The 19,279-nt window shown below is 50.7% G+C and overlaps 8 protein-coding genes across 8 annotated transcripts; 3 read left to right on the top strand and 5 right to left on the bottom strand.

Annotated features, from left to right (window-relative positions):
- Nucleotides 1–698: 698 nt before the first annotated feature.
- N7532_010365 (C2 domain protein) lies at nt 699–2,534 on the bottom strand (the record flags this gene model as incomplete). Its single annotated transcript, XM_056622856.1, has 2 exons — nt 699–1,728; nt 1,792–2,534. The coding sequence occupies 2 exons, from the start codon at nt 2,532–2,534 to the stop codon at nt 699–701; spliced, it is 1,773 nt and encodes a 590-aa protein (XP_056470272.1).
- A 1,021-nt stretch (nt 2,535–3,555) lies between these two features.
- On the bottom strand, nt 3,556–6,899 carry N7532_010364 (DNA repair protein RAD16; the record flags this gene model as incomplete). Its single annotated transcript, XM_056622855.1, has 9 exons — nt 3,556–3,787; nt 3,857–4,615; nt 4,672–4,845; nt 4,903–5,123; nt 5,186–5,244; nt 5,300–5,374; nt 5,434–5,542; nt 5,604–5,933; nt 5,985–6,899. 9 exons carry the CDS (start codon nt 6,897–6,899, stop codon nt 3,556–3,558), a joined length of 2,874 nt encoding a protein of 957 aa, XP_056470271.1.
- Nucleotides 6,900–7,661: 762 nt separating this feature from the next.
- Nucleotides 7,662–9,722, top strand: rad7 (uncharacterized protein; the record flags this gene model as incomplete). Its single annotated transcript, XM_056622854.1, has 3 exons — nt 7,662–7,811; nt 7,879–8,412; nt 8,472–9,722. The coding sequence occupies 3 exons, from the start codon at nt 7,662–7,664 to the stop codon at nt 9,720–9,722; spliced, it is 1,935 nt and encodes a 644-aa protein (XP_056470270.1).
- Nucleotides 9,723–10,094: 372 nt separating this feature from the next.
- Nucleotides 10,095–11,213, bottom strand: N7532_010362 (pirin family protein; the record flags this gene model as incomplete). The annotated part of the gene is made up of 1 exon (XM_056622853.1): nt 10,095–11,213. The coding sequence occupies one exon, from the start codon at nt 11,211–11,213 to the stop codon at nt 10,095–10,097; it is 1,119 nt and encodes a 372-aa protein (XP_056470269.1).
- A 521-nt stretch (nt 11,214–11,734) lies between these two features.
- N7532_010361 (uncharacterized protein) lies at nt 11,735–13,480 on the bottom strand (the record flags this gene model as incomplete). The annotated part of the gene is made up of 3 exons (XM_056622852.1): nt 11,735–12,116; nt 12,233–12,502; nt 12,570–13,480. 3 exons carry the CDS (start codon nt 13,478–13,480, stop codon nt 11,735–11,737), a joined length of 1,563 nt encoding a protein of 520 aa, XP_056470268.1.
- Nucleotides 13,481–14,178: 698 nt separating this feature from the next.
- On the top strand, nt 14,179–16,364 carry N7532_010360 (uncharacterized protein; the record flags this gene model as incomplete). The annotated part of the gene is made up of 8 exons (XM_056622851.1): nt 14,179–14,344; nt 14,404–14,463; nt 14,517–14,677; nt 14,736–15,133; nt 15,304–15,559; nt 15,670–15,877; nt 15,937–16,157; nt 16,221–16,364. 8 exons carry the CDS (start codon nt 14,179–14,181, stop codon nt 16,362–16,364), a joined length of 1,614 nt encoding a protein of 537 aa, XP_056470267.1.
- Nucleotides 16,365–16,675: 311 nt separating this feature from the next.
- N7532_010359 (putative MFS transporter) lies at nt 16,676–18,727 on the bottom strand (the record flags this gene model as incomplete). The annotated part of the gene is made up of 7 exons (XM_056622850.1): nt 16,676–16,746; nt 16,811–16,961; nt 17,046–17,425; nt 17,487–17,961; nt 18,017–18,406; nt 18,485–18,621; nt 18,682–18,727. 7 exons carry the CDS (start codon nt 18,725–18,727, stop codon nt 16,676–16,678), a joined length of 1,650 nt encoding a protein of 549 aa, XP_056470266.1.
- Nucleotides 18,728–18,826: 99 nt separating this feature from the next.
- N7532_010358 (uncharacterized protein) lies at nt 18,827–19,099 on the top strand (the record flags this gene model as incomplete). The annotated part of the gene is made up of 1 exon (XM_056622849.1): nt 18,827–19,099. One exon carries the CDS (start codon nt 18,827–18,829, stop codon nt 19,097–19,099), a length of 273 nt encoding a protein of 90 aa, XP_056470265.1.
- Between the last annotated feature and the right edge of the window lie 180 nt (nt 19,100–19,279).

Below are 19,279 nucleotides of genomic sequence, written 5' to 3'. Positions count from 1 at the left end.
GGGTGCGCAGCAGTCGGATGGCCAGAAGGGAGGAAGCGATCGAGAGAGGGTCATCCGTGAGCAGCAAAAGCTGAGGCTGGGTGTGGGAGGGGGGCGGAGGTGGAGTCGAAGCTTGGGATCGGTGATCGCGTCGATTTGAAGGAGGGGGTGGATTCTCGGGCGAACAGTGGAGCGCCGCACTTGACCTGGGAGGTACCAACTGACGCCTCTTCTGCTTCGTTTAGTGTTTTGTGACTAGACGTCGCATTTCCAAATTGCGTATCGCACGGGATGTCCTGCTCCTCTTTAATCTCGTGTAGCGGGGGCGGAGCAATGTCTTTGTTTCAGCCTCTATGCGCCCAGAGGCGCCAGCATTTCGACTTCTACAGAATGAGTCAACTGCGACTCGAGCACGAAAGGGCCACGTTGGTGCAAAGAGGACCGCCAGCTCTATTAATAACCCTACACTAATGATAGCGATTATGCTCGATTATGATACACTGTCCCCGCGTGAATCGTGGCCGCGGCATTAACCCAATCGTGAACATCGTAACACTCGGTACCAGACCGAGAATAAGACCAAGGAGATAAAAGACGATAGGAAGGCATACAGATGATAGAAATCAGAGAACGGACCGGGAACGGGGCAGAAAGCAGGTTAGGAAACGGTTTTGAAAAACGGGTCAAAAGGACAGAGCAGAGAAGGGGAGGATGCAGGATTAGGCAACCTTCCCATTGTTGGCGGGCGTGGAAGACCTCATGATCTCGCCAGTCGAGGAGGCTCGTTCGCGCCCAGCGACATATTTGTGCTTCGAACGGTCAGCATGGCCATCGGCTTCGACCCACTTCATCATCTGCCCCTTCACGTCACGCATCTCGTGGTACCGGCGATGCAAATCGCCTCGTTTTTTCGAGGCCTCGCCACTGCGCTCATTCAACTCCTCCTCGTCGGAACTGGAGATTGACAGGGATGAGGCGCTGCTCTGCTGGAGATACGTGATCAGATGACCATGTTCCTTCTTGAAGTCCCGTTGTTCTTGCTTCATCTCGCCCATCCGTTCGGCATCTGCCTGGCAGTCCAGGGTCGTAATATGCAAACCCGGGAAGTTCGAGGCAAGAAACTGCTTGAGAAGTGGCAGTTTCTCACAGTTGGGTCGATACGTCCCACTGTCATTATCAATGAAGAGTTCGTAGTCGGCCGGCTCGGTCGAAACCTCTTGAGGAATCTGCGCTTCGAATTCTCCGTCTTCTTCAACCGGCAATTCCTCACCATCAGCGCGCGTTTGCGGCGAGCGCGAGCGCGACCGAGAACGAGACTGGTGGCGGTGGTGGCGGTACTTGCGCCGGCGGATGAAGAATTCGCCCGAGTAAGCAATGTAAATCGATACATCACTATGCATCGTGTGTTTGCTGAGCATGTCAATTCCAAACTCCTTGCCGGTTTCGGTGAACCGTAGCTGTCCGTCCAGGGTGATGACATAGGTAAAGATCCGTCCGCCTTGGCCGTAGTTGACAAACTCCAGGAACTTCTGGGCGAACTCGCGGCACGGCTGGGGAAAGGCTCCGTGGAGGGTTGATCGGTCGAAATTGTAGATACGCTGGTGCTGATGGTGCAGCGCCTTGTGTAGGATTCGTCCTCGCAGACTTTGCGCCTGGAACATACCTGCGACGAATGGCTTGAATTCAACATAGCGATGATAGAGCTCAGAAGGGACTGGCCCCGACAGTTGCATTTGGATCGCTTGGAAGCTACGTTCAAATACCCGTCAGTGTGCGGAGAGAGGCAGGTTGGAGTTCCAACATGCAACCTACTTATATCGACTGATGGCCTTTCCACTTCCATCCTGTGTCTCAATCCGGTCTTTCGTGCCCGCGAGTCGGCCGATGAGAGGCGAAAAGTGCTTGAACCAGTGATTCGGACCAGCAGTATACATTTGTCCCCCCTCATTGCCCGGTGTTCGCCCGAGGCATTCCACACTAAGAATCAAGAAAGACTCCTGATGGTGACCCGTCGCGAATGCGGAGACATTGGTGAAGACATACACGCGCTTACTACCAAAGCGCTTCTTCACCTTGAACGATTGTTCTTTAATCCCGGGCCAATTCTCTGACAGCGCGCCGACCTCGATAAATGCGATCCCGAGTTTATCATCATGGTCCGCGGGATCCTCATCCATGACCATCGCCTTGAGCTGGAACCCCGAAGCCGGGACATTCGCAACAATCCATTCACAGTCCCATATTGGATTCATATCCTTGCGCACGGTGGGCGTTCGGAATCGCACAGGAGTATCCTGTTTATGGCGGCGCGGGAGGTCGACGATCAGTTGCGCCGCGACATACGGGTCTGAGGAGAAGCTACCAAAGTCGGCGATCGGAAGGTCTTTCCCTCGGTGGAAGGTGAACTTGAGAGTATATCCAGGCGGCGCATGGGGGATCGGGGTCGCATCGAAGCCTCCGGCGGGCTGCGCATCATCCTTCATAGTCAAACGGTGCTGGAGTTTGTCGGCCTTTTCCACTAGTTTGGGGCCATAGTGGTCGACCTTGGGCGCCATGGTGGGGGATGAGGGATCAATATCAATTTAAAGCCAGACTGAGACCACACGCGGGGCGTAACCTCATGGCCCGATAAGAATAGGAACAGAGCGGGCCGAGGAGAAGAGAAAGTGAAGAAGAATGATGTCCAGGGGATGGTGGGGCGTTCACGCGGCGAACCAAGCATCAGCCTTACCAGTCCCTACCGAGTTAAATAGGCAGCAGCGTAACGCCGGGCCCATGATCTCATCGTGCTTGTTCCTGGTGAGAGCCCTACAGGACGCCAATTGACTTGGCACGAGGACCCAATGAATTTCTTCCCACGAGACTTCCTGCTGATCTATATTTACGATGGGAACGGTGCAATAGTCATTACTGAGGATGTTTCAATTTCTGCAATTTAACACATACCACGAGCACTATGAATTGGGTGCTAGTTAAGTCACCAACTACCACTCCGCCATATTTATTGCTATCTTGAACACCCCTCGTCCAGTCAGCTATCAGATCATGTACTTGGCTCAGTCACTGACGAGATCGTTTGGTGCTACCCCGGATACGAAATTGACATCTGATGTAAAGTAATACGTAATTACAGCCCGATTTGTGTACATTGAATAAAAAATATGCATTGCTATTCATAAATACTTAGGAGCCTGAAGTACAAGCAGGTATCTGAAAAACTGAAAAAATCGGCGAGTGGATGTAGGAGACAAGAAGGTGTGTAGTTGCAACTTTTCCTTTGCCGAATCAGCAAGTCACTATGGGATGCATTTCTAGATGTAAGAAGTTTTATGTAGTACACGCTAGGAACAAGACAATCAATGCTCTCTCAGAAATAAAAAAATAGTACCGTGGCAAACAGAGAAAGGAAAGCCAGATATCGGAGATAATATGCGGAAAGAATGGAAAAATAAAACGATCATCAAGACATTTCGTGGTGGAGAGGCCGTGGGTACGCGTTCTGTTCGGGACGGCAGTTTGGTGACGTCGGGCGAGATCGACTGCGAGATTTGACGCCACTGGTGTCAAAAGAGACATTTAGGAGCCACGGAACAAGAACTGCATGTCTTCGGGAGTCAATTTTTCCAGAGCGGCCGCTTGGTCCTTGTTGATCGTGCCCCGAATGAGATTCGCCTTCTTCTCTTGGAGCTGAACGATGCGGGACTCGACCGAATCCTCGATCGTCAAACGAGTAATCACACAAGGTCGTTGCTGGCCGATGCGATGGCTGCGATCGGCGCTCTGCCATTCTGCCGCAGGATTCCACCATCTACATGAGGTGTATTAGCAAGGCACGTTGTCTCCACAAAGGGAAGAGCGAAATGATGGTAGTACTTACGGGTCGACAATGAACACACGAGAAGCCTCTGTCAGGTTAAGGGCCACACCACCAGCCTTCAAGGAAACCAGGAAGACCTCCACGTCCGGGTTGGTCATGAAATGATTAATCGAGTTTTGTCGCTGCGCAGGAGTCATCGTGCCATCAAGCATGACGGTATTGAACCCAGCGTGGCGCAGGCGCCACTCCACAAGCTGTAACATCGATGTGAACTGAGAGAAAATAATGGACTTCGGAGTGTGGCTCTTGCTCCTCTGCTGGTACAACTCATACAGAAGGGTTTCGATCTTCGTCGACGATGTCCAATTTTCCATATTGATTCGGTTGATGATCGATGTATTCTTGGTGCTGTCGGCCTGCTGCTCGATCGTCGGCTGCTCCAAATCGATCGTGAGAGCAATGTGGCATCGGGGGCATTGCACGGTCGAGTTTTCATCGGACTCAAATGACTGGATATAGTCATTCGCGCACCGACGACAGAAGTCGTGGTGGCACCGGGAACGGATGGCATCCTCTGCAGGTTCGTCGCAGACCTGGCACACAATGACATTTTGACCAGCCTCTACGGACTTCTTCAGGATTAGATCTGGATGGTTCGCAACTTGGCGCATCTGCATGATCAGGCCGAAAATGTTCGCATAGTTGTTCAGCATGACACCCCGGCTAACGTAGGTATCAAATTGTCGGGTCGTGTTTGTCATGATGCTACGAGAGAAATCATGCTCGATCTCTCCAAAAAATTCATTGTGAAGAGTCATCCTAAGCAAATCATCATGAGTTCCTACTCACAGAGACGCTGGGAACCGCACACTTACCGCTTTGGCGGGAGTTCCATCGACGAAGTATGCTCCTCCTTCAATCGACGAAGCATGATGTGGTCCGTGATCAAACGCAGCTTGGCCAACCCATCTTTCCGTTCAGTCGCAGTCCTTCCCTCCGTGATTGGATTCAAGATCTCCTTGTTGAAGATCGAAATGTGTTGAAAGCCCCTAAAAATAATGTTGGCATCAAGGTCAATCGGACTTTCCCTTCAAAATAGAACGTACGTATGGTTACAATTGGTGCAGCGCCCCTTTGAATCTGCAATCCACTGCATTTGTTCACAGGGGCAATTCTTGCAGAAATAGCTGGCAAAAGGTCGGACCTGTAGGAATCGAAGGAGAGAAAAGAATTCGCCAATGCGATTCTGCACGGGAGTACCTGAGAGACACCATTTGTAGTTCGCCTCGAGGGCAAAGCAGGCTCGCGCCACACCTGTGGTACGTTGCTAACAGAAAGATTAGCATGGGTGTCAAGTATATATGGGTAACAGATCAGCAGCTGTCTTACCTTGATGCTGTGGGCTTCATCGAGAATGAGCCGGTGGTAATGAATCGCGTGGATGACACCTGTGAGAGGATAAGTGACTGCCATATAAGCCAAGTTTTCCATCTAAGAACTCACTGTCTTCTTTGACTGTACCCCCGCCACGGAACCATCCCTTTTCCTGCTTCCGATACATGGACTCTAAGCTCGAATCTGTGGGGCAGATTAGTCAAAAGATATTCTCGTGGCCGAAGAGTGGTTTTTTGACGCACAAGAGATCATGATCACGTCGTATTTGCGGATATCACTCTGGGTGAGTTTCTTCACCTTGGAATCAGACCCGTGATAAACCAAGACTTTCAATTTGCCATCGGTGTATTCCTAACTTCAAGATCAGCCATCACCCAAGCATAGAATGCTATGGAAATTATTATGATCGCACCTTGATTTCAGATGACCACTGCATCAGAGCAACCGGCGGCACGATCACGAGAGTTGGGAAGGGCTGGGGATAGTCGGACATGATGAGAGAAACAGCTTGGATGGTTTTTCCCATGCCCATTTCGTCGCCTAGGAGACCGCCGCGGTAAGATGTTTGCTCTTGTGCAGTCATCCAGCTCAAACCCTTTAACTGGAAGGGTTTCAGTTTGCGAGTGATCGACGTCGGTTGCTTGGCTGGTTCTGGGTCGAGGATAGGCTGGGCTTTCAGATCATCCCACATAGTGGTAAGCGTAGGGTGCGACTTTTGCAGCTTCTTGCGGTCTCGTTCGGCCTTGGGAGAGGTTAGTTGATTGGCATAGAAAGCTAGGGCAGTGGAACTTACCCGACGAGCTTTACGCTGCTCCCACCAGTTCGGTCCAGCTTCTTCCTCGTCTTCCTCATCGTCCAACTCAATCGCTTCTGGCCCGTTGTCGCCGGTGTGTGTCGTAGGATTGACATTCGGATTGAGGTTGTTTGGGACATGAACAGAGCCTGCACCACCAGCAAGGGCATCCTCGTTTTCACTATCAGACACGTCAAAGTCATCATCGTCATCATTGTCAGACTCGAGAGAAGGCACAGGGGAGCTCTCATCGCTAATGACAGCCGCGAGGTCATCTTCGTCCTGGACCCGCTGTTTTTTGGAACTGTACACGCCTGCTCCCCGGCCCTTAGGACTTTTGGGCAATGAGCTCTCATACTCCTCCATCTGCAGAGCGTGGGCAAGTGCCGCGTCACTAGTTTCGCCATCCGACGACAGAACAGAAGCACGCCTCTTCTTGCCTCGCTGAAGGGTATTCGGCTTTCTGGCACTCGTTCGCAGTTGCAGGGCGCGCGCCGATGCATCCACCCGGGTCGATGGCTTCTTGGCATCTGAATCTACTCCCGTACTAACGCTGGTTGCCGGCGTGTTGAGCCCGGTGACCCCGTCCGCAGATTGAATTCCCCGCGAACTCCCTGCGGAGTCGCTTGGCGATCCATGGCTTGTAGTAAATGTAGGAACCACCACGGCAATGTTGGTAGCCAGGTTGGCAGCAGAGCGTTGTCTCGTCATTCTTGGACCAACTAGATCGATGGGGTCCTCATCGTCCTCGGAATCTTGAATGACACGGTGGGTCTGGTTCTTGGTATGAGATGACCCGCCCTTGCGCAGGGGCTGCGATCGCTGGAGGGGCGAGGAGTCCCTTAATGACGTCTCACTGACGGGTGCCTCATCTTCGGAATCGGGGATCGAGACGACCTGGGACCTTCTCTTCATGGTGGAAGCGAATGGGGACGAAGGCGCAAAGTAGACTCAGATTCGGGGGGTCCAAAGAATGGCGGGGAAAGGAGGCCTGGAAGATTCGATTTCACTTCTAACAAAATCAACGAAGTCAGCGCATGTCCAACGACCCAGCCAGGAGACAAGTCGAAGAGGAAAACGGGGGTTTGTACAGAATCCAAATTTATCACCAAAGCGCGGCGCGGCTCTGCAGCGGACCGTCTGCGGACCGTCTTCTCAAACGCGCAGGGCAAGCAGAAATCGTTATTTTAACGGAGCAGCCTACCCAGCCGACGGGGTCGTAGTAGAGCGAGTGTAGAACGAAGCGTTCGAAGCGTTCGAAGCGCGAGAAGTGAAGCGAGTGGAAAGGGGGGAGGCGAGAGTGGGAAGAGTGCCAGTGATCGGAAGTGATCGATCGAGAAGTGCCTGAACCAAGAAAACTCTTCAATCGGTCGACCCCGAGTTTGCAAACCTGGCAATTCCCAAACTCTGCCGATGACTGATTTCTCGGCTTCATTCCCTGCCGCTTCCTCTGTGCGTTGTTTCCCCGTGGTCGTCTCGAAGTTCTGATGGTTACTCGTTATCGCCTCACGTCGTCGATAAGAGCCTCGCGTTAAGTGCAACGCGAAACTGCCGCGGGTCCAGTCATTTCTCGTCCTCCAGGACTCAACGCCACCCAGACTCTCCCTCCGGCCCGACTCACTTAGCCAAGATGTACGAATTGGACTGCTGAGAGACCCCTCGTTCCTGCCAGTACTGATGCTTTCGCTTCCAGGGCCGACCGACCCAACCGGCGGGCAGCGAGGAACATCCGGGGCCCGTATGACTCTCCCACCCAAATCCAACAGCCTTTGCGAAAGTACTAACAAGACGCTGAATAGGCGCTCGGCACTGACGGATTTTCTTGCCGTACGTGGATCGTCCTCCAGGTCTGCCATTCTTGATCCGGGGCTGACCAGTTCAATTCTTTATCTAGTCCAACAACATCGACGCAAACCAAATCCGTGACGATCATGCTCGTCGAGTGGCGGAATCAGAGCAGCATGCCAACGAAGAAACCGCTGAAAATGCAGAGAATCAAGACCCCGAATACCAACCCGAGCCCGAATCGCCCGAAGACAAAGCGAAGAAGCGCAAGCGTCAACAAGCCATTGAGAAAATCAAAAGGAGCAAGGAATTCGCTCGTCGCAAAGCCCGACGAACTGGGGACCCGGACGATGATGACGATATATTGGCCAAGCAGATGATGGATGAGAAGTCACGTCCGCTACCTGGCCAATTGGAGAATTGCGAGATCTGTGGCAAACGGTTCACGGTCACACCATATAGCAAGACGGGCCCAAATGGCGGTCTCCTCTGTCCGGAATGCTCGAAGAACCAAGCCAATGCGGAAAAGAAAGTGCCTGCCAAAAAGCGCACCCCCGGCATTGGGCGCCGCCAAAATCAGGCCAAAATACTAGATGGAGTGACCACCCTCGGTGCACAGAGCCTACTTGAGACGTGCATTAAGGTATGTTGACCTCACGAATTGGGTACATATGCCGAAAAGCTCGCTGACTTCTCTTACAGAAAGTGGCGGATAACATTGCCGACGTCGAAGAATTTGGTGATTTGCCTCCGTCATTGATGCATCGTCTCAGTCAAATCCTGTCCCGCAGAAGAGCAGTCACTTCGAGGATCTTGAATTTGTTTCTCCGTCCACAGCATACGGAGCTTAACATTTATGACTGTGCAAGTATGTGCAACCTCCTTGTTTCTTTTTCTCGGCTTCAATCATGGCAGCATACTAATAAATGTACACTAGATCTTGACACCGATGATTATCATAAAATCCTGGCGTCCATGCCTGCTTTGAACAGGCTGAATCTCCGCTTTGTCACGCCTATGAAGAACGAAATTTTTGAATACATGATTGAACGCGACATGAAAATCCGACACCTTCACTTGGACTCCCCAAATCTGGTGTCTGACGACTGTTGGCGCCAGGTGTTCACCAAAATCGGTCCACGTTTTCAAAGCGTCAAGCTTTGGAACCTTGATTCTGCTTTCGACGACGAAACAGCCGAGATCATGTGCAATAACTGCACTGGACTTCAGCGCCTGAAACTCAAATGGCTCTCCAAATTGGGCGACCGGGCGTTGGAGGCCATTTCAAACTTGAAGTCGCTGGAACATCTCTCGCTCTGCCTTGACCAAGAGACAGACCCGGCACCCCTTCTCAGTATTATCAATGCAGCGGGGCCCAACCTCAAATCGCTGTCTCTGGAAGGTTTCAAACTTTCTGAGGACCAACTCCTGCAATCTATCCACGACAAATGTCGACAGCTCGTCAAACTCCGAATCACCAACAACGACTTGTTGACAGATCAAGCTTTGACTGCACTGTTCCACAACTGGTCCAATCCCGGTTTGACACACGTCGATTTTCACGGACTCAGAGATGTGGACATGTCGAACCCTGCCGGCCCTCCAAAGCCTGTCGGTCTTGCCTCAAATGGGTTTGTTGCCTTGATGGAGCACTCCGGCTCCAAGATCCAGACGCTGAATGTCGCATCATGCCGTCACATCTCGCGCGAGGCATACGAAACTGTCTTTGCAGGAAATAAACAATATCCCCAGCTTGCGTATCTTGATATCTCGTTCAACGAGGTCGCTGTGGATGATTACGTTGTACAAAGTATCTTCCGCTCCTGCCCGGCCTTGACGAGAATTGTCGTCTTTGGCTGCTTCAAGATTCGGGATTTGCTGATTCCGAAAGGCGTTGCCGTGGTTGGGACCGTAGGCGCAAAGCTTATGATCGATGGGGTTTCAGCAGATTGAAGTACGTCAGAATGGCACTCGATTTTTGTACCCCAAAGATGAGCTCTAATACTCGAGATAAAGCTCTGATACTCGAAACATTGATCTGCCTTTTGTGCGCACGTTGGTGCGGGAAGCATCTACGTCTTTTTGGCTTCCGGTTGACTACTCGTCTCTTTGAAATTGGTCAAAACAAGCAGCTGGAATAATGTTTTGGGGGCCATAATTCTCTATTTTCTAGCGAAGCGAGCGATATATTCTGGTTTCTCTTTGGACATATTTTGGACACACGAAACCATGATTCATTCAAAATTTATGGAAACCATTTCAAAACAATAATAACGCCGACCGATCATGCTTTTCATAAATACAACCAAGAGGACTGCAGCATATCTAGTGAGCCATGCGCATTCCAATCTCACTCTGCCAGTTCCGTGACTTCTCAAAGCCATTGGAAGCAGTCTGGAAATCAACCATAGCCTGATAAACTTCCTGCTGGCTATTCAGCACAAAAGGACCGTACTGGACAATCTTCTGATCAAGCGGCTGGCCCGAAATAATCAAGAAACGAGCTTCCGACTCGGCATTATCAGGAACAGAGGCCTCGACATAATCCCCAGACTGTTCAAAAACGACATTGTGAAATTCCTTCACGACACGGGTCGAGTCATTTGATCCGAATATTGCGTCACCCGAAAGGGTATAAGCAAAGGTATTCCAACCCTGAGGCAAAGGTTGCGAGATACGACCACCAGGGCGGATGGTAACATCCAAGATCCAGACTGGGGTGTACGCAAGGTCACGGACAGAATCCACGCCGTGCGACTGGCCGGAAATCACCTTGATCGAGACACGGCCGTCGTCGGCCGTCGCGAGGGGGATCTCAGAAGCGCGCAGATCCCGGTATCGAGGCTCACACATCTTCAGGTTCTTGGGCAAGTCAACCCACAATTGAATGCCGACGCTGGGGCTACCGTCGGGGTTCTCGTGAGGCATTTCAGCATGCATGATGCCGCGGCCGGCAGTCATGAATTGCAAATCACCAGGTCCAATGGTACCCTTGTTACCTGCGAAATCCTCGTGGTCGACGCCTCCGGAGAGCAAATAGGTGATAGTTTCCTGGCCACGGTGGGGGTGGTCGGGGAAACCGGCGCCCTTGCCGATGGTGACGTGATCGAGCATGAGGAAGGGGCTGAAGTTGCGCAACTTGGCTGTTCCGATGGAACGGCGCACGCGGGCGCCGGCACCCTCTGCTTGCTCGACGGCAAGGAAGACTTGACGAATTGCGCGCGCGGCGGACATGTTGGTAATGGGAAGAACGACTGGAGGGGGTTGGCTATCCAATTCAAGTTCCGAGTGTGCACTGTTGCTGCTAATTTTCTTTGCGAAGAAATGTGACAGGCTTGTTGGTGTGTGCTCTTGTAAAAATGTGGTGAAGGAGTCCTGGATTGAAGGACAGTATGTGAAGGAGACTGCGGTGATGCAAATTAAAATGGACAGAAGCAGCTTCATGGATGAGATGGAAGCCTTTTATATTTCTGCGAGGTCATGACTCGAAGGTTCGCGTGGATGGTCAAGATTGTGTTGGAATCATGGAAGTCAGCGTTAGTCAAGCTTCATAAATACTTATTGATCATCGCAAGCGACTGTCCATTAGGAACTGCTTTGCAAGGCATCAGTCAGCGCCGGCTCGGCGAATCATTTGCAGCTGTGCCGGGAATTACGCAGCTGACCAACCCACTGGTAAGCAACGCTAGTCCAAAGCGGGTTAGTCTGAACAGCAGTTCTTCTGTGGCGCAACGCGACGATGGCAAAGCAGGCGGAAATCCCTGGCAGAAAGATTACTGCAACATTTGCGACGAGATCACGTGGCTGAGTAAGCACACACGTGCTTCAAGGCCTCAGGCTACAATGCTCTTTATTCAAGACATTTTCAGTGACAAGAATTGCAAATAAACACAAACCTCTCGAATTAACACCAGAGAAAACTACTTATTAATAACAACAGGAACAACACATTCTATTACACATGCTCAACGCCTTGAAACTATATCACCAGTGTCACTCTTCACAATCAGACGATGCGACGGCATGAAATAACTGAAGCCCGCCCTTTTTGCTTCTCCAATCCACAGCAGTGTTGGCATAGAGGGAAGTTCACACAACTGAGTGTCTGTCGTGAGTGCCTCGATAAATCGTCGCCAATCAATACGTCTCTCAGCAGGATGCTCCACCACCGTCAATGCGGAGATGTTATCCTGGTCGAGAAGCGCAGTACGGACTATCTCAACAGTGAAATGCATGGGGATGGTGTCAGCCCATCCCGCAAGTTCATTCATCGCAGAGCGGATGCCAAGGTTCCTGACAACGTTCACGAGCTGGTTGACCATTTCGTCGGTCTCCGGCACAGCAAAACTTGGATCTGGTCCTAATCCACGAACAGGGACAGGAAGATGGATTGTAATCGGCAGGTGGAAATGATCTGAGACCTTTCTCAAGAAGTGGTCTGCAGTCCATTTGATGCAACATACCCATCGCTACCATCATCAGGAGGCAGACGGGCGTTATCGCTGGCAGTGTTCTCGTAGAGCTTCCGTGCGTCTAGGTCCTCATACACGCGAATTGCCCCGGACGACAGGAAGTGAATGGGGATGCGACGACCAAGCGCCAAACGAGCAATTTCTTTCACCAAAAAAAGATTGACACTTCTCAGGATTTCGTAGTCATCCCAGAAAAATCTGTTGGCAGCTAAGTGGAGAATCACATCTGTTTCGGACGCGAAATGTTCGAATTCGGCTCGACTCAATCCCAAATCATTAAGCGCAAGGTCACCGGCAAAAAAGGGTGATTTTGTCGGAAGATGCTGACATTGCTTCCATGTCGGTACCAAGACGCACAAGGCAGAAAATCTTCGAAATGTTGCTGGACTGTATGAGTTGTGGCAAATGTCTTCCAAGGTATCCTTTTGCACCAGTCAAGAGGACCTGAACTCCCTCCTGCGCAGAGCGTGGAGCTGATCCAACAATGTTAGAGAATTCAATCTCCCATGACTCTGGGATGGATACCTCGGCATCCCAGTCGATGCAGGATGATAGTGTTGTTTCAATGAGAGAAGCCATTTCAGCCAGCCGACCGGCATTCATCAGCTCATTTAGCTTTGGCGCAGCGAGGAGCTTGTCTTTGATTAATCTTTGTACCTTGACAAGAGGCAAAGAGCTGCCTCCGACATGGAATAAGTTGGTGGTAGAGGTGATGGAGTGCAGAGAAGACACAGGCAAAACACTTCGCCAGAGACTCTCAAGATCTTGTTCCCGAGGAGTTATTTTTCGGTTTAGCGAAGCCTGGCCCACAACGGATGCTGCATCAAGGGGTAGAGCCTGGATCGCTTTGCGATTGACCTTGAAGTGTGCAGTCAACAGAATCTCATCCAGTGGGATGATCATTGCAGGGCGCATGTATTCTGGCACTGGGAGCGTCGCTTGAAGTTTGTTGACCAATGCCTGTTGCTCAATCTGATCATTGCCACTGGAGAAGACCACATGGGCTACCAGGAACTTATTTTCGTGCTCTTCCCGCAGATTAAGTACGGCATGCGCTAATTTACCCTCGGCAGTTTTGATAATAGCATTCTCAACCTCAGCAAGCTCGATTCTGAAACCTCGAAGCTTGACCTGAGTGTCTCCATCCATTCGACCAACAAGGAACAAAGCGCCGTCGGCCCGCAGGAAGCCTCGGTCCCCAGTCCGATACACTGTGAGCCAGTGGGAGGCCTGAGTCATGGCGAATCGTGAAGAAATACATGCTATGATCTTCCACCGAGAAGAGTCAAAGTGTAGACCCTGACCTTAGATGGCTCCGGCGGGATATGCGTTAAGCATTATAGTATTTACTGGACTAGTCGCGCGATGTGGGTCCTGCTGGACGCGTTGCATGCTGCAGGATAATACTGCAGAAACAGATATCCAATGAGGACCACTGGCAAAAGTCCAAGAATTTTGTAGAGGGCAAAAACAAGGCGAAATGGCTAAAGTTCCCTCAGGTATCGGCCAACGCCCGAGGGCCGTTCCGCAGGTGGAATCTAGGCTCAGCCACACCGGGTGCTAATACGAGGGAAAAAAAAAAAAAAAAAAAAAAAAAAAAAAAAAAAAAAAAAAACTGTTCGGGTCGCGGCGCCCCCCAATTGCTTAGGCCTGAGGTAAGCTTACTTGTGGAGTTATTGTCGATCAAGATGTTGCCGACTTTATTCATTGTTTACGCGATCATTTTAAATATTCTGGTATTGTATGATCATGGTGTCATGATTGGAGGTGGAACAGCGGCTACTGCAGGTACGTGGTCGAATTTTACCAGATAGCCGGGAACTATTCAATGAGATACTATTTAAGTCACATAATTCTTCATGATTTCCGACAGTAGACACACACTCAATATCGATTCTGTTAAATCCTTCTTCTCTCACGCAATCATTGCGGCAAACATGGGCTCCAACGAAAAGTACGAATATGTCTTTGAGGAGACTATCGAGAACCGACGTCTTGCTGGCCAGCACCAGGCCCTCAAGATCGGAATGGGCAAGCTGGTCCTAGCACCTTTGCATGTTTCTCACAAGGGTTTGAGAATTCTCGACACCGGAACGTCCGACGGTAAGTCTGCTTGGTTCCTATGACTCGGTGGGCACTTTGACTGACGGTACCTTTGCTAGGCTACTGGCTGGCTGATTTCAGGCACTCTCTTGCTCACCCTGAATCGTATGAACTGACTGGTACGGACATCACTGGCGAAAGAATCCCCCCAAACCCACCTGAGGGGGTCAAGCTGGTGGCGCAGAGCTCTCTGGAACCATGGCCCAAATCCTGGCTGCAAACCTGCTCGACTTGGTGCACCAGCGGTTGACTCTCTTCGGTCTTGGCACAAAGTCGAAAGAATGTGTCCTGGAGCTGATGAAGATTGTCAAGCCGGGTGGATGGATCCAGCTGGTCGAGACCAAGACCTATTTCTTTCTAAGTCCTCACCATTGAACTTGACAGTCACAAGATGGCTGCCTTCTCCCTTCTGAATGCTATTAAGGCAAAACAAAACTCCCTCTCAACGCTCATAATAGTGAACACATCCTTGATTCTTTTCGCCTACTTTCTCATCTCCCGATCCCTCCTCTTCATCCGTCGACGCCGCTTCAGCCGCGAGAATGGCTGCAAACCACTACTTGCGCGATACAAGGACCGTTTATTTGAAATTTCCTTTATCATCGAAAACGCCAAAGCCTTCAAGCAAAAAGCCTATCTGTCCAAATTTACCAGCCGATACTTCACAATAGCCCATACCCACGAAGTCCTCGACCTAGGTGGACGAGGCGTTTTTACCATCCACCCACTGAAAATCAAAACCATGCTCTCGCTGAAATTCAAGACTACTCCCTGCGTAGTCGACCCGAGGTCATTTGGCCATTGCTGGGACGAGGTGTCTTCATAACAGACGGTGAAGAGTGGACCAATTCGCGCGCATTGTTACGACCCAGCTTCAATAAATCACAAGTTGCGGACTTGAGCATTATTGAGTCTCATATCTAAGAACTTCTTCGACGGATCCCTTTTTCGAATGACAGTGTTGAAAATGCAGAAACGATTGACCTGCTGCCGCTTTTCTTCCGATTTACAATGAACTCCTCAACCGAGTTCCTATTTGGCACATCATCTCATACACTCACTGAGGGAGGTGATCAAATCTTCAGTGACTCCTTCGTCTACGGCCTGTATGACATCGCTCTCGGAATGCGACTAGGTCCCTGGCAGCGATTCCGTCGTACAGACCCGAAAGCAGTAGAAGCGCACCGGTTCTGTCGAGAAGACGTCGACAAACACGTCCATGAAGCACTTGAATACCGCAAAGCATGTCAGGAAGATGCCACAAAAAAAGGCGAAGGAGGATGAAAGGCATTCTTTCAAGAACTCGCTCTCGCAACAGACAATAGAGAAAACTCCGCGACGAGCTACTCAGTCTACTCCTCGCCGGACGGGACACAACAGCCAGTCTGATCAGCAGCCTCTTCTTCAGTCTCGCGAAACGTCCCGATATCTGGAGAAAGCTTCGCGAAGAAATCATCACAGAGCTCAATGGTCAGAAACCAACTTACGATCAGGTGAGGAACTTGAAATACGCAAAATACTGCGTCAACGAGAGTAAGCACCAGCGACCCCCCAACTTGAAACCCCATGTTTAACTAACCATTTCGCGCTAGCCCTCCGACTTTACCCATCAGTCCCCAACAACGCAAAAATGGCCACAAAGGACACAATCCTACCAGTCGGCGGAGGGCCCGATGGCAACGCACCAATCCTCATTGAGAAGGGAACCATGGTAATCTACACCGTCTACGTAATGCATCATCGCAAGGATCTATTCGGTGAAGATGCGGAGGAATTCCGACCCGAACGCTGGGTAAAGAATGATTTTATTTGGGTATGATGCTTTCATCTGAATCGTTGTCATCCCATCTCTCACTTATTAATGCCAGGTATTTAGCAATATCTCCCTTTCAGTGGTAGCCCGCGCGTATGCTTGGGTCAACAGTATGCATCTACTGAGACGCTCTATGTACTTGTGCGGTTTACGCAGGAATTTGAAGAGATCAATATCGGGATGGAACGGATTGGACCGAAGATCTGACTTTGACTATCACTTGTGCTAATGGGGTGAAGGTGGGGCTAAAGCGATAGAGGTAGTATATGTGGCGGAGTTGATGCCAGTTGGCTTGACAAGGGAACAATATTTAGCTCAGTATTGATATAGGATACATCAAAATTGGTAGGGTGTGATAGAGAAGACCGCCGTATTCTTCAAATAATAATAATTTGTTCCGCATTGAACTCGAGAGATATGAGATTAAGCAAGCTTCTATTCTCCATAAACATGACACACCGTAAGAATAAACTAACAGAAAGCTCCAGAATTCCGCCCGAAACAAAATACCGCAGCAATTACCAGAGATGTAGGATCTCAAGGATATCGTAACGCGCACAGAAAGCTCGATTCCACTTCCCGAAAACATCTGTTGCAGGAAATTAGCATGCAATGCAGGAAATCAACGCGAAAGATTTTCAGGTATTCCTTACACATTGGAATACTCAGCAAGCAAATACCCGCCTGAATGCTGCCAATGATGATCATGGTGTGCTTTACGCCGCCGTGCGCAAACCATTCGTAGGCGTAGAAAGTTAACAAGAAACTGAACATGTTTTTGAAAACCAACAGACATGTAAATGCCTCGACGGCAATTTCACCTGCGTCCATTAGCAAATAGTTCATAGTAAATGAATGCAAGTTGGAATACTCACGATGTGCATCCACGATATATAATGAGGCCGCAACCGCACCCATCACCATCCCGATAATCAAAAAGGCAAAAAACACATCTGGGAGTAGCCATCCATACTTCATGACGTCATTCGCCGTCCATCCAAAGCCGTACAGGCCCATGCAGGCAAAGACGAGTTGGAAAATTACCAGCAAAAGCCGGAACTCAGGTTCGTATCTGCCCCGGTTCAATCTGACCATCACCTTGTTCATGTAATCGGTGAGTACTCCGGCCAAGATCAGACCCACCACAGACCCGATAAAGGCACCTGTGTAAAGGTAGCCTGTCTTGTCCTCTTCAAACCAGAGAGGTGGGCCGAGGAATACGATTGCCAAAACAACACCGATGAAAACTGCCCAGCCGATGACGACGCCTTGGATCAGACATGCCTAGCCATCTTGTTAGCCACGAAAGAAAGGAGGAGGTTGAGAGACTCGCATAAAGTATGCCAGGATGCAGAAACAGGGGGAAGGGACGCAGAAGGAGCTTGAAAAAGTTTTCATCTGTTTTTCGTCCGTTGAAAAGTCTCATGGATTGTAAAAGAGTATCCTTTTGTGGAACGGGTGCCGCGGATACTTCCGTCCTTGACGTTCCACTGATTGGCACCTCTCCACTGACGAATGCCTTGGGTTCGTCATTTGAGGTTTCGCCGAGCGGCAAATGTGAGTCGGTCGATTCATTACGACCGGTCTTGTGCTTAAAGTCGGTGTTCAGATGGTCGGCACGGCGATACGCAGTCTCCGGTACAAACACGATCATAAACGGCAAAGCAGCGGCGAGGAAGATGGCCACAAAGTAGAAGGACCATTGCCAGTTAATGGACTTTGTAATCTTGCCGACGAAAACAGGCGCCAAAAAGGCAGCACCAAAGAGCGAGACGTTCGACACCGCCATGCGTTTTCCTCGTTCCTAAAAAGGATAAGATTAGATTCGAAGCTATGTCCGCATCGCCCATGGCACTTACATGGACGAAATAAAGGTCACCGATGCAGGCATTAACCAACGCCTCAAACGGAGCCAAAGCAACTCCTTGGAAAATTCGAGCCCACAGAAGACTCTTTACATTTTTCCCACTTGCGCCGGCCCAGACACAGCTCACAATCATCAAGACGTGTCCGATCAGGAATAGGTGGCGCTTGCCCCAGACGCGCGCGGTGGGCACGATCAGAATGCCCGCTACGCCCACGCCGCAAAGATGGTAGCCGGTCAGAAGTGCAGCAGCAACGAATGTGATTTCCTCGTAGTCGGCGATTGTGACAGTATTGGCGGCCATGATTGAGCTAAGTGTCGTACAAAGGACCGTGACGAAGGAAAGAATGCCGAGGATCACATCCCGTCGCCATAGAGGCCAGTTCTAGTGATACGCTGTCAGTTCCCGACATCCATGTCCAGAGAAGAGAAATTGCGCATTGCATCCGATTAGATCACATACCAAAGGGTCATTGGGATCATCGCTGGGCTGTGGTACTAGCACCGTAGGCTCTTTCGTAGTCCAGTCATATTTCAGCCCAGAGGTGTGAGGCGACGGCTCGCTCGAGTCCCGGTCTCGTTCGTAGATGTTCGAGGTGCCTGGCCATGCAGAGCTGTTAGTGTAGCTGCGGGGTGCGAGGGGCGGCAGTGTAATCTCACCTGGGACCACGATATGGTCAGGGACATCCAGCACTCCCAGACCCATGCTCGTGGTAGGCAACACGAGGCCGAGGATGCAGGAATTGTGTAGCTCCAGAAGAGAATGAGTAAGGCGGGCGGCAGGGTTTTTAAACCCCCCGTGACAATGGATGAGTCGGCGGCAGAACGAGCTTGGGAGCAAAAGCAAAATACGAACCACCAACAATCCCCATTCCGATCGTCTTCTCAATGCAAGCTGGGACAGGCGCTGCAAGTCCAACCTGCGGCGGGTTCTGTTGTTCTCGAAGCTCGCACGAGGGAGTTCAAGGTTTTGCAAAGCACCCCGAGGCCGGAGGCTAAACAGGCCTTAGCCGGTGCGAGGAGATTCGAACTAGTGCAGAGTGCCCCCTGCACGGTGGGATTGGGCATCGGCGGATGAATGTGAGAGGGTGGAGACGGCCCGGTATCGTGGAAGTGCCCAGTTTTGAGGGCAGGTGGTGCCGAGGCATCACATTCAATCCAAAGCGGGATAGCGTTGAACCCTGGAACTGTTTCTACTCCCTTGGAGGACCCTTAGGTCTGAAAGGAACACTAGGCTGCGAACCTGGGGAAATCGGAT

The sequence above is a fragment of the Penicillium argentinense genome, assembly GCF_028826775.1.
Source record: "Penicillium argentinense strain IBT 30761 chromosome Unknown utg000010l_segment0_segment0, whole genome shotgun sequence".
In the NCBI taxonomy this organism is placed as follows: Eukaryota; Fungi; Ascomycota; class Eurotiomycetes; order Eurotiales; family Aspergillaceae; genus Penicillium; species Penicillium argentinense.
The sequence above is the reverse complement of the archived record's forward strand: the minus strand, read 5'-3'. Positions and strand labels throughout refer to the sequence as shown.